The 13,688-nt window shown below is 43.6% G+C and overlaps 1 protein-coding gene across 3 annotated transcripts in view; it reads right to left on the bottom strand.

Annotated features, from left to right (window-relative positions):
* The window catches only part of SLC24A3 (solute carrier family 24 member 3), a 183,567-nt gene extending 175,430 nt beyond the window's left edge, over positions 1-8,137 (bottom strand). For all 3 annotated transcript variants that reach the window (XM_026672544.2, XM_087961079.1, XM_087961080.1), the window contains exon 1: positions 7,554-8,137. In XM_026672544.2, coding sequence (XP_026528329.2) covers positions 7,554-7,701 — 148 coding nt within the window. In that variant the 5' untranslated portion in view covers positions 7,702-8,137. The remainder of the gene's footprint in view (positions 1-7,553) is intronic.
* Positions 8,138-13,688: the final 5,551 nt, after the last annotated feature.

Here is a 13,688-nt window from a genome sequence, read left to right as displayed (position 1 = left end):
GACGCCTCCTCCTGCAGCCCTCTGCCAGTGAAAATGGAGCCGGGGGGGGGGGCACATGTGGGCCAGTCCTTTGCTGTTTCCAGGGCAACCCCACCGACCAGATCTAAGTACCTCACAGGATGAATCCAACCGGCAGGCCTTGAGTTTGACACCCCTGATCTAAGCTGTTCTTTGCACTGCTCTCTTCTTGACAGAGGGCTCTGATGCTGTTCCTGAGTCTGCTGGATCCACTCTTCAGTTTAGGAGTCATAGCCTCAAATGGTCCCACAACCACTGGGACTACTTTTATATTCCACATTGTCTCTAGTTCCTCCTTCAGGCCCTGCTACTTCTCAAACTTCTCGTGTTCCTTCTACCTAATGTTGCTGTCACTTGGCACCACTACCTCTATCACCACTACTGTCCTTCCGTCTTTGTCTACTATCGCAATGTCTGGTTCACTGGCCGATACCTGCCTGTATTTATTGGCATGATACCATGCATATACACTGCTCAAAAAAATAAAGGGAACACAAAAATAAGACATCCTAGATCTGAATGAATGAAATATTCTTATTAAATACTTTGTTAATTACATAGTTGGATGTGCTGACAAAATCACACAAAAATTATCAATGGAAATCAAATTTAACAACCCATGGAGATCTGGATTTGGAGTTACACTCAAAATTAAAGTGGAAAAAAACACTACAGGCTGATCCAACTTTGATGTAATGTCCTTAAAACAAGTTAAAATGAGGCTCAGTAGTATGTGTGGCCTCCATGTGCCTGTATGACCTCCCTACAACACCTGGGCATGCTCCTGATGAGGTGGCGGATGGTCTCCTGAGGGATCTCCTCCCACACCTGGACTAAAGCATCCCCCAACTCCTGGACAGTCTATGGTGCAACGTGGCGTTGGTGGATGGAGCGAGACATGATGTCCCAGATGTGCTCAATTGGATTCAGGTCTGGGGAACGGGCGGGCCAGTCCATAGCATCAATGGCTTTGTCTTGTAGGAACTGCTGACACACTCCAGCCACATGAGGTCTAGCATTGTCTTGCATTAGGAGAAACCCAGGGCTAACCGCTCACAAGGGGTCTGAGGATCTCATCTCGGTACCTAATGGCAGTCAGGCTACCTCTGGCGAACACATGGAGGGCTGTGCGGCCACCTAAAGAAATGCCACCCCACACCATTACTGACCCACTGCCAAATTGGTCATGCTGGAGGATGTTGCAGGCAGCAGAATGTTCTCCACGGCGTCTCCAGACCCTGTCACGTCTGTCACATGTGCTCAGTGTGAACCTGCTTTCATCTGTGAAGAGCACAGGGCCCCAGTGGCTAATTTGCCGATCTTGGTGTTCTCTGGCAAATGCCAAACGTCCTGCAAGGTGTTGGGCTGTCAGCACAACCCCCACCTGTGAATGTCGGGCCCTCATACCACCCTCATGGAGTCTGTTTCTGACCATTTGAGCAGCCACATGCACATTTGTGGCCCACTGGAGGTCATTTTGCAGGACTCTGGCAGTGCTCCTCCTGTCCCTCCTTGCACAAAGGTGGAGGTAGTGGTCCTGATGCTGGGTTGTTGCCCTCCTACGGCCTCCTCCACGTCTCCTGATGTACTGGCCTGTCTCCTGGTAGCACCTACATACTCTGGACACTACGCTGACAGACACAGCAAACCTTCTTGCCACAGCTCGCATTGATGTGCCATCCTGGATGAGCTGCACTACCTGAGCCACTTGTGTGGGTTGTAGACTCCGCCTCATGCTACCACTAGAGTGAAAGCACCGCCAGCATTCAAAAGTGACCAAACCATCAGCCAGAAAGCATAAGAACTGAGAAGTGGTCTGTGGTCACCACCTGCAGAACCACTCCTTTATTGGGGATGTCTTGCTAACTGCCTATGCTTTCCATCTGTTGTGTATTCCATTTGCACAACAGTATGTGAAATTGATTGTCAATCAGTGTTGCTACCTATGTGGACAGTTTGATTTCACAGAAGTGTGATTGACTTGGAGTTACATTGTGTTGTTTAAGTGTTCCCTTTATTTTTTTGAGCAGTGTATATGTGTGTGTGTGTGTGTGTGTGTGTGTATGTTTTCAAGTGTATGTGTATGGGGCTGTGTGTGTGTGTTCTTTAGTGTAGCAGACATCTGTCATCGCCATATCCGAAGTATATACTGTCTGTTGCTTTTTGCTGATTGCTGATTGTGTTGCTACTAATGATAGCCGTCCATTTACCCGAAGCCAAGCTGCACTAAAGGCCTCCATTAAAGCAACACAATGCTGCCAGCCAATCAAGATACAAAAAGAGCCAAAAACAGACAGAAGATATTAGAGACACCAATCAAGCAGAACACAGCAAACTCCGAGACCAATAAACACAGACCAAGACTCCCAACCAATCAGGATGAAGAAAAAACCATTCTGGCACAGCAATAGGCTGCCCCAAATTCAAATCTGAAACTACTGTAAAAGTCTGACTCACAGACGGACACAATACAGAAGCCTGATGATGGCAGATGAGATTCTGCTGAAACGTTGCTACAACTTTAAAAGAACTACAATGACGTGGGAAAATACTCCGAACCAAGCCAACACCATATATATATATATATATATATATATATATATATATATATATATATATATATATATATATATATATATATATATATATATATATATATATATATATATATATATATATATATATATATATATATATTTGTTTTCTGAGGTTCTCGGGTACTTGTTTCGTCTCCACAGCACAACACTGCTTGCACTGGCACTAGCAAAGCACCAGCCTGAAGATGGTGAGTGGGACCTAAACGTGCCTAGATACTTTGAATCTACGCGGAGAGAACCCGAATAACAAAGATCCACATATATATATATATATATATATATATATATATATATATATATATATATATATACACACACACACACACACACACACACACACATACATACACATATTCGTAGATTTTCATGGGTACAGGTATGCAGGTCTTGGCGTGTTCAGGTCTTTTTCCGTGTAAGATTCAGAGCATCTTGGCAGCGTTTGACGAGGTCCCACTCGTCATCTTCAGGCTGATGCTTTCGGCTTCGTGCTTGTGCAAGCAAAGCTTTGCTCACACAAGCATGAAGCCAAAGCACCAGCCTGAAGATGGTGAGTGGGACCTCGTCGAAACATTGCCAAGATGCTCTCAATCTTACATGGGAAATATATATATATATATATATTTTCTTAAGTTTTTGTGGGTATTTATATGTATGGTATTCAGCCTTGTTCGGGTATTTTCCCACGTCATTATAGTTGTGCTTTTAAAGTTGTATTCTGCCGAAACGTTGCTACAACTTTAAAAGCACAACTATAATGACGTGGGAAAATACCCGAACAAGGCTGAATACCATACATACATACATACATACATACATACATACATACATACATACATATACATACATGCATGCATGCATACATACATACATACATATATAAGTTTGGTGTAATGTTAAGGCATCAGGTTAGAACTGTGACTTCTAGTTCCACCTTAGGTACAAAGCCAGCTCGATAAATTTGGGACAATCACTTTCTCTCAGGCTTAGGCAATACAGAATACCAGAGTTGGAAGGACCTTGGAAATCTTCTAGTTCAACCCCCTACTCAAGCAGGAGTGTTTTGTGTAGTGGTTAAGGCACTAGGCTAGAAAATCATGAGTTCTAGTCTAACCTTAGGCACAGTTGGGTGATTTTGGACAATTCATTTTCTCTGAGCTCAAGGAAGAAGGCAATGGCAAATCACTTCCAAAAATCTTGACAAGGATAGTGCAGACACTAGGCAGATACCGGGAGTAAAGACTCACTGAAAGGCATGCACACATGCACTCACACATACACACACACACACACACACACACACACACACACACGAAAAAACTTTGAAAGAAGTTTTCCTTTCTCTGCCCTTTTTGGTAGGATTCCACCTCCCCTTCTCTGAACCCCTTAATATTGAAGCAGTAATAGTATGGGACTGTCCAGGAATTAGCACCTTCACAAGTAGCAGTACAGCTTTGTTGAAAAGACATCAGAGCCTCTTGTGCGTTCTTTGGAGTGCCAAGTCTACTGGTAGCCTGCAGGTAAAGTGCTACTCTGCACTAGAATAGTGTACGCAGTCCTTAGGTTATGACAACAATCGGGACCAAGAATTCCATTGTTAAGTGATGTAGTCATAAAGTATAACCAACATAATATGTCCAACATTGCTAAGTCCCAGTTGCTACCCATGTTTTCCCAAAAACAAGGCCCTGTCTTACATTTTTTTGCCACCCCAAAATGCATCCGGTCTTATTTTGGGGGGATGTTATCCACTGACTCACCTTACTTGCACATGTCACCCCTGGCCTCCTTTTCTCTGTCAGAGGCCTTCATGAACTTCTTCTTCTGCAGCTGGTAAGGCTGGCAAGGTTTTCCTGAATAACAGAGCCTCTGCAAAGCCTGATAACAGAGCTTCGAAGCTCTGGCCTTGCCAGCTGCAGAAGAAATGGGCCGGCAAGGCAGGTGTCAGGATGTGCGAGGCCTAGCTGCAACTGTCCGAAGGTAAGTAGCAGAGCAGCTCCACCCACCCATCCCCACCCTAGCTTAATTTTTACCCGTGGGCGGGGTCTTAATTAGGGCTTATTTTTTGGGGGGTAGGGCTTATATTGGGTACATGTATAAAAATCAAGCTAGGACTTATCTTTGTGATAGGTTGTATTTTTGGGAAAACACAATATTGTAAAATGAGGACTACATTGGTCATTAAGTAAAGACACGATCACAACTTCTGAGTTCCTGCCAGCATTCCCATTGATTTGTTTCTGGGAAGTTGGCAGGGAATGTTGAAAACTGGGACACTATAACAGCCAAAGGAGTGAGGATTCATCATAAGTCAGCTTCATTCAGAGCCATTATAACTTTGAATGGTCACTGAATAAACAAATGATTGTTACCCAAGGACTACTTGTAAGTGGAGTATAATCTAACACAAGCATTCCCATGGTCAAAGCTTTATGAATATGTACTACAGGAGAAAAAATCTCTCATGTTTTCTACTTCAGGTAACAGAGTTTGGCATAAGGTCTCCAAGACACAAATCAAGGTCAGGTTTTATGTCATACTAGACCACCCTCACGTTCCTCAATGGTTAAACAAGAACTCCAGAGAATACAGTAACACTAGCAGCGGCAAGACAAATAGTCTCGTTCTGATCCATTTGCTTAGTTTTCCACTGCCTTCACAATGTAAGTGTTAACTTAGGTTCATCCATTCACTTTCCCAGGGCTATGTATGTGACTCAGTGAATCTTATGCATGATATGAAACATAAAACATAAGCAGATGGATTTTCCTTTGTTCAGAGGTAGGTGATATATTGTACACAGCTTTTCCCTTCACAAAATCCAGCACCATAGGGGGATTACAAAAGAAACCTAATGAAGAGCCTTTCCACTAGTTTTGCAACCGTAGTTGAACAGATACATGTAATTCCTGAAAATGCTGATCGGCTGTCACAGTGGTGCCAAACAACTTGAAATTACAGATTCTTCTATGAAAGTCCAGAATGACAAGTGAGGCTGTAAAATCCAGCTTGTTGAAATAACATAAGAAAATCATGGTTCCAAGGAATTTTAAACTTGAAAAAATAATACAACAGAAGAACAGTAGAACAAGAACAGCCTTGTTGACTAGCTAAGCAATGGATGGAAATGTTCAAATCTCACCTCTGTCATGAACCTACAAAGAAAGACACACCTTCTCTGCCATCACCTGTGCCCATATAAGGAATCATTATCAACTGCCCCATTGAAAAAAAATCCAAGGCAATGCATGTGCTCAATGCAGAGATGCTAAGAATAATTGTTACGAAATGGTAAAAGCTTAATGTTGTACATTTGTGAAGAATTAATTGATCCATTCTATCATTTTAACTAAAGAATCAGTTTATCAGTCAGTTAAATGTCAATAAAACTATTCATAGAGCTTTCCAAATAAAAAATGCTTATTTATTTATTCTATTATCTGCTATTCAGTACCACTTCAGTCTGTATGGTTTCTCTAGCGAAGGTTAGACAAAAATAAGTCTTGCCGATCCAAGGCCAAGAAAACCTGAAAAACTGCAGCTTACTCATAAATACTCAACTTAATGATATTGAGGAAGGGCAAACTAATTATCTCTTTCCTTGTCAAGCTGGAAGAAATTACTTGAACCTACTAAATTATTTTCTTCCTCCCCTCTCTACTAGTCAAGGTGGCATGGGGGTGGGGCAGATAGGAAGAATGGAGCCATAAGCTACTGTTTGGAGGAAAGATACATTATTGACACTCTGGAAAGATATTTTTAATATTTGGTTTCATTAACCGCACAAGCTTAAACATGTCTTCTTAATAGGCCCACTGAATTCAGCTAGGCATATTTCTAGCCAGAAAGTGAGTACAAGAATGCAATTTAAATATTGCAGCCTTCTAAAAGCATGCATTAGATCAGAAGATGAATGAAGGTCAGTTTGGTAATGTATGCAGTTTGGCTACAATCCCACAATGAGATGTGCATACAGGCCCTTCAATTGTAGGAATCCAAGCCAAATCCTAGCTTTTCCATTTAACATTTAGCCCAGTAGTTCCTTAGGTCACTGGAGGAAGTTCTATTAGGTGGGGATAATGTAGAAGCCAGTAAAGCAAAAAGGCCAGCCCAGGTGATGGTTAACTGAAACACAGTTTATTCAGCCCTATTCCCTAGGTTCTTTTAATTGACTGAACCCTCACAGGATGGAGGTCACCCAACATGATAAGTTAAAGTACGGTTTGCCAGTTGGTGATTAAACGTATTAGGCAAATCAGGTGGAAACTCCAAACCACTTCTTTCCTGCTGTTCTTCATGAAGACCTCCCGGGAATATTTCTGCGGAAAAAAAGCCCATTATTGGGACCGGTGACGGAGCCGGAGCAGGCAATGGGGCTGGCACAGGAGAACTTCGGGGAAAGGAAAGGAAGAACCGCGGAGCCCGCTCGCCGGTCCCGACTCGGCCAGCAGAGCAGCCTACAAGCAGAGCAACCTGCAGCCTACAAGTGAAGGCTCCCGCAACGCCCGTTTCCTGGCTGCAGACCGGAGTCGTGATAGAATGGCACCTGCCAGGTAGGGTGGCGGAGGAGGAAAGAACCCGAGGACCACCCCAAAGACTGTGGAGGCAGGGACAGCTCTCCCCACCCCTTTGCTTTGGGAAAAGGGCGAACGATCCCGCAAATCGACGACGACGCCCCCTCCCCCGAACCCAACCCAGAAACCCGAGCAGCTCGATTCCTTTCATCCGAAGGACAGAAAGCGCGGCACTTCACGAGGGAAGAAGCCCCCAGGCGGGATTCCCCCGTCACCGAACCCGCAGGCAGGTAGGGCCGCAGCAGAGCACCTCCACGCCGCCCGGGCCGCTTGTTGGTTTCTTTCGCAGCCGCCGGAGTCCCTTCTTCTCCCCGCTCCGCGACCCCGCAGGTCCACTTCCCCCGCCCTCCCGCTTCTTCTCACTCACCGGCTGCGGCGTCTGAGCGGCCAGCCCGCTGGCCTGCCCGGGCGCACGCGAGCAGCAGGAGCCCCAGCAGCGAGGCCAGGAGGCACAGCTGCCCCGCGCGCAGCCCCTTCCTGCGCCGCCAAGCTTGGCCCCTCTTCGGCGGCAGCATCTCCACGGACGGCGCGGTGCAGAGCGCCACGAAAGGATGCCCGGCGCCGGCTCCCCGAGCGAGGCAAGAAGCCCGGGCAGCCTTCTCGGCCGTCAGGGAACGAGCCGAGCCGAGCCGCTCACGCCGAACCGCTTCCGAGTGCTGTTGCCCGGAGGGCGCGCGGCTGCTCGGCGAGGGCGAGGCGCTGCGCCATAGGCAGGGCTCCCCGGCTGGCGGCTGCTAAGCTTAGCGCTCTAGCCGGCCTGGCAGCGGCGGAGAACCGTCGATCGGGGAGCCCCTTCTCGCCGATCGACTCCGCCCCCTCCTCGAGGGCGGGGGCGTTTTCGGGGCCGTCCCGCCTGCTGTCGCCGCCTCTTCCAGCGAATCCCGTTCTTGAGGGAACCGGTGGACCCGATGGGGAGTCCACGCCCCGCTGCCGCCGCCAGAGCCCGCTCCAATCCCCCCTCCCCCCACAATGGTCCAGCCTGGAAAGCTTCGCGTGCCCAGCGACCTCTGTCTCTACGCAAAACCTGGGGGTGGTGGGGGGGAGGAGGTTTGGGCAAATTCTCCACGGCTCCAGCCCGTAAATAGGGCGCGGTTTCATTTGTCTCCGGGTTTCGCTTCAATGTCTGCTGAAGGCAGCAAAAAGTAACCCTGAGCATGTGCAGAGTACTTGACCCCGATCATTGAAGGATGGCAAATGTTAGGTGGCTTGATTTATTTACTTATTTATTTATTTCACCAACATCTGTTGAGAAAGGTGGGTGAATATGTGAACTCAACTGACATGGAAGAAAGGATCGGACTTGGGGGAGGGGGGAGCTGAATTAAGACGTGGATGGAGGTAAGGATGTGGCATCCTGTCTGCAGTATTAGGTCATAGCTCATTCCTACATAAGAGTCATCAGACAGTCCTCTCAAATTATCTTGCCTGAACCAACTCTAAGGTAGGATGCCTGGTCCCTAAACAAAGTGTGATAAATATGGCTTCCAAAGAAGGAAGAATTCTGCTCCCGCCTTTCCCCCCCTCTTTTAGGAAAAGGACTGTGGTTTAACTTTTGCATACCAACCCCAATAATTCTATTCCTCTTCCCAGGTCATCTTCTTTGTTTGGGTTTAAAGCAATTTACTCACCTAAATGTAGTAAAGATTCTTGGGATTATTTTACAACTCCACCTTGGCCTAATAAAGTTCTTGCTTTAAGATGTATTTGTGATTAAAAAGTGAGGATGTTGTTTTCATTTTGTTGCCAGGCTCGTTCAGCTTGCATAAACAACACAAGCAGTGAGGTGAGATCACCAGCAGCATGTGAGATCCAAGAGGAATGCCTAGGAATCCTTTGCTGTGTCACACACAGAATACCAAAAGCACCACTTCTAGCATGCACACAGATCTTACTCCCTGACATTATTTTCGTGCCGCTGTAAGGGAAAGTGAGGCTGGAGAGTGTGAGATGGGGGGTTCCTATCTCTCTGTTTGTCTGCTCAAATGGTTTGATTTGATCCATCTGCAACAGAAGATGACTTCCACAGAAATCCCTTAGGAATATAACAGACGTTTATGGTTGAATGGCACAGATAGTGACACGAAGATGACTACTAGCTATAAAACGGAAATTTGTTTCTTTGAAATAATTGGCAACAACAGAATTATCTTTCCCCTGAGAAAGTTGGTGGTAATTGACCAGACAGGAGTAGAGGGAGAGATTTCTATTACCAAAAGAAATTGAGGTAAAGCAGTAAATTGCTGTAATGGTTTACAAAAACACAAAAGTTTATCCCTTAAAGGTTCTTCTAAATACTTAAAAGCACATTTCTTCTCAGAGGCTCTCCATAATGAAAATACACCATTATAAACTAGGCTTTGCCCACATATGGTTAAAAAATGTCCTCAGAATATTCAGGATTACATTTACATTAATAAATGACATGGAATCACCATTGAAAGCCAACTATCTGACATTAAAATAATCATTCAAAGATAATTGGTGGAATAATTTTTCCCTGGGTGGAACAGAGGACAGATCCATGCAGATGGAATAATTGCTAGAACACATGGGTTCTCGGCCTGAAAAAAATGAAAGTATATACATATTTTTAAAAATATATACAACAGTGACAGAAAAATTACAAAAATGCATTCAAGTGTGACTGGAAATGCTGCCAGTGACCTTCATCAGAGACTTTTTGCTATTGCATAAATAGCTCCCAAAGAGCATAAATAGCTCCCAATGGACTTTCAAAGAGAGACACCTCTGCCTGTACCTTAGCATTACAAAGACATGTCAATAAAAAGGGTTTTAATTCCCCTGTTTCAGTATTCAAGCCTGCAGTAATCCTGCTGTGTCAGTGGCAGGTATTGCTAATCATCATAGGCTTTTAAGTAATGGTATTTCAAATTGGAAACATTGCAATTTTAGTTTTCAGCAGCCATTCCGATCTTGCCAGAAATGCTACAGGGTTGTACCAACTGTCTGGACAGTGTCAAGTAAGGTCATAATGCCCTATTTTCACATCAGAAATGTTTCGTGCATTTCTACTTTTAAGTTCCCTTCTGCACTGAAAATTCTTAATACAGATAGCCCCCAACTTACAATCACAATGAAGACCAGAATTTATTCAAGGCAGTTAAATGAGTTGCACCCAATGATTGTTAAAAGAACCACTGCAGTTGTTAAGTGAATCATGCAATTGTTAAACAAATCTGGCTTTCCACTATTAATTTTGCTTGTCAGAAGCCCTTTGGAAAGGTTGCAAATGGTGATCACATGAGCCTGGGATGTTGCAACTGTCATAAATACATGCTGGTTGACATGCACACAAATTTTGACCACATGACCATGCTACAACAGTCATAAGTGCAAAGACTGGTTGTAATTCACTTTTTAGTGATGTTGTAACTTCGCAGAGTCATTAAGCAAATGCTTGTAAGTCAAGGACTACCTGTATGTCATGAAATCTGCCAACATAAAGATTTTCCTGTACCTTTAAATGGTTGTACACTACCAATGACTACAGTATCCTTATGTATAAATTGCCTAAGTTGGTTATTAGACAGACTTCATGCCTCCTTGGATAGGTGACTTCAAAAGCTGGTACAGTGTGACAATTGCTCCATAGTATGGCAGTTGTACTGCAAAGTTGCACAGGACTCTCTTTTTTTATTGTTTCTGGTGTTTAACATTTTCAATAAAGCTATTTCAAGAGAAATCCAAGATGTGAAATGAAAATGGGACTGACAGCCATCTAACTCACGTGAGGCAGAAAATGTTCTGATCAGTGGCTGGGTGCAGCAATGAACTAGTTGACTTGAAGCTCCATAAGCCTCAAATACTCTGCCCAAGTATGTGCATTAAAGCTGCTCTGAAGGGCTTTTTATTAAGCGTGTGCTTTTGATTCTCAGAAAAACTCAAATCTATGGGTTAATGCAATTCAAAATAGATATTTATTAAGATAATTGAAAGATCTTATTTATTTCTGATCCTATTTAGGATCCTCCATGAAGCATACAGTAAGTCTTTTGATGCTGCCCTGGAAATCTGTCGTGCTACAATTTGCTATCATGACTGCCAACATCAAAAATTAAATCAAAAAGTAGAGAGGGAGAATTGAAAAAGCAACTGATGGTTGCTTATGAAAAAATTCCTTGACTGGGGATGGGTAGGAAAGAGGAATATGGGATTTCATGATTAATAAGCTTGTTTGCAACTGAGAATGCCTTTGTTGTCAGACCACTATTGGTCACTCCTTTCCAAGCTTTTGAGACAACACTTTTTAGCACTGAAGGGAAGTCCAAGTGGCTGGCCAGCTGTAACTGAGCGGGTACAGAGCAGGATATTTTTACGACATTGTTCTCAAAAAGTGCTTTGAGGAGGTTGCAGAACTGACCTCAACAAGCATTTTAATAGGAGGAGATGAAGAGCAACACTGAATTTAGAATCCTCATGCTGAATCCTGACCTGAGTGCAGTCTTACTTGGGAAGCCCCAGAGTTATTATACTGCAATCATAAAGATATATTTTAAAGAAAGTAATAACAATTCCCCCCTCCTTACACAAACAGACAGCTTTATTCTCCCTCTCACTAGATATTTAGAGCCATCATCGATCATCCTGTGGAAATACTTTCCATAAATTTAAGCTTTCTCTGAACTGAGATGGCTGTCATGAAAACAGCTGTGGCTGCATTGTAGTTACTGGATCTTGACCGCTTTCTTGGTTACTCCCAAAGGGTTTATTAGCATTATTGCTGTTCTGTAAGAAGAATTCTCCCAGCAACAAGAGAATTCTGTTTTCTTGAATTAAATCCAGAGCTGGAAACAAGTTGGACCAGTTTATCCCCCAATTAATCAGAGGAAGGATTGGGGTTGGAGTTCAAAACTGGCCAGTAACTAAGCACAGCCTAGTTTATATTTTAAGTTTAATGTGGGACTATCTTTGCAAATTTGAAAACAAAAAGTTAAACTTATTTCAGATTGAGCAAATCTGAAATAAGGTATCAAGATATCATAGAACTGACTTAACTTACTATATTATATTTATGTTCTCCTATGCCACTGACTGTTTCTGGCACAAATTCCTATGAGGGAGATGAGTGATTAAGAAATAGGAAATGTAAATAAATAATAAAATAATGTCATTAGCCTATAAAACTGTTAGAACCTATGGATCACTTTATCTCACTGTTTAACAAGCAGTGTCTGAAAAGTATCAGAGGCAAGATGGCCTTGCAAAAAATAAAATCTTTGCCAAATGAGACTAAAACATGCTCTTTGACAAAATAAATGCACGTAGTCGATAAATGATTCAAAAACCAAATAAACAAAAGACTTTGAGTAGCAGATGGCAAAGATTGGTAAGGAAAAAAAGTTAAGTATATCCAAAGAGTAAACACCCCCCCACCCCCCCATTGCAGAATTATTAAGGATGGGCTAAAGGAGGTTAGGGAAATTGCAGAGAATCTGAATGTAGTCTTTGTTTCTACTGAGGACATAGAAAAAGATGCTGTATTTAGGAAATCAGGAAGGCAATGATTAGATGTAATTTCAATTGACAAGTTAAAAATAAACTAATGTGTAGATTCAGATAATCTTCACGGACAGATTGTTAAATAACTCAAATATGAAATTATTAGTTTTCTGAGAAAAAATACGCAATTTGTCTACAAACTGGCATCTTTTCTTGAAGACTGGAAAATGCCCAATGCATCTCCTTAAAAACAAATTGGGAGAGGGATATAGAAAATTATAGGCCAATTAGTTAAAATGGCTGACAGTGTTTATCATGAAAGAATAAATAACAAAAGAAATAAAAAAGCTTGGCTCAGCAAGGCTCTGTTCTTTTAATGTTTCAAATTTTTAATTCCCTAAAGAAATATAGTAGATTACAGGTATTCCTCGACTTATGACCACAATTGAGCCCAAATTTCTGTCGTGAGTTTTGTCTCATTTTATAGCCTTTCTTGCTGGAGTTGTTAAGTTGATAATTTGCCTGGCCAAACTAACCCCACAGTCTCCCCTACATTGGGCTCAGCTTCGATCAGGTTGGTCAGTCGGTCGATGGCTCCATCAGCAGCGAACAAAACAGCCCTGGTCGTGTTGTGCCTCCTCCTGCCACCAAGCACACCTAACTCTGCATGGCCTTTCCTCTGCTTTTTTTCCCCTCACGGATCACGGTGGACAAAAAACAATGAAGTCACCCGCTATAGCTATGGCCACATCTACTAAACAAGCAGCCGCTGCGGTGGTGGTGGTGGTGGAGCATAGGGAGGAGAAGGGGCGTTGGTGCTTACCTGATACGCCCATTCTCTGTGAGCTGTGAAGAGCATCTAGGCATGGGAGGTGCTTCTGTCTCTCGTCTGAGGACAGCTGAGCTGAATTCTGAGGACACTCCTCCTCCTTGAGGCTCCTCCTTAGTGTCCCCATTTTTGTTGAAGTCGAAGTTCATTGTCATTCTCCTTCACCTTCTCTCTGTAGACTTGGCTGGAATTGGATCCACACCAGATAGACTC

Source organism: Notechis scutatus, chromosome 3, assembly GCF_049901735.1.
Source record: "Notechis scutatus isolate UNSWTSFEM ecotype Mainland chromosome 3, rNotScu1.2, whole genome shotgun sequence".
Lineage (NCBI taxonomy): Eukaryota > Metazoa > Chordata > Lepidosauria > Squamata > Elapidae > Notechis > Notechis scutatus.
Note: the sequence above shows the minus strand (reverse complement) of the source record. Positions and strands in the feature narration are given on the sequence as shown.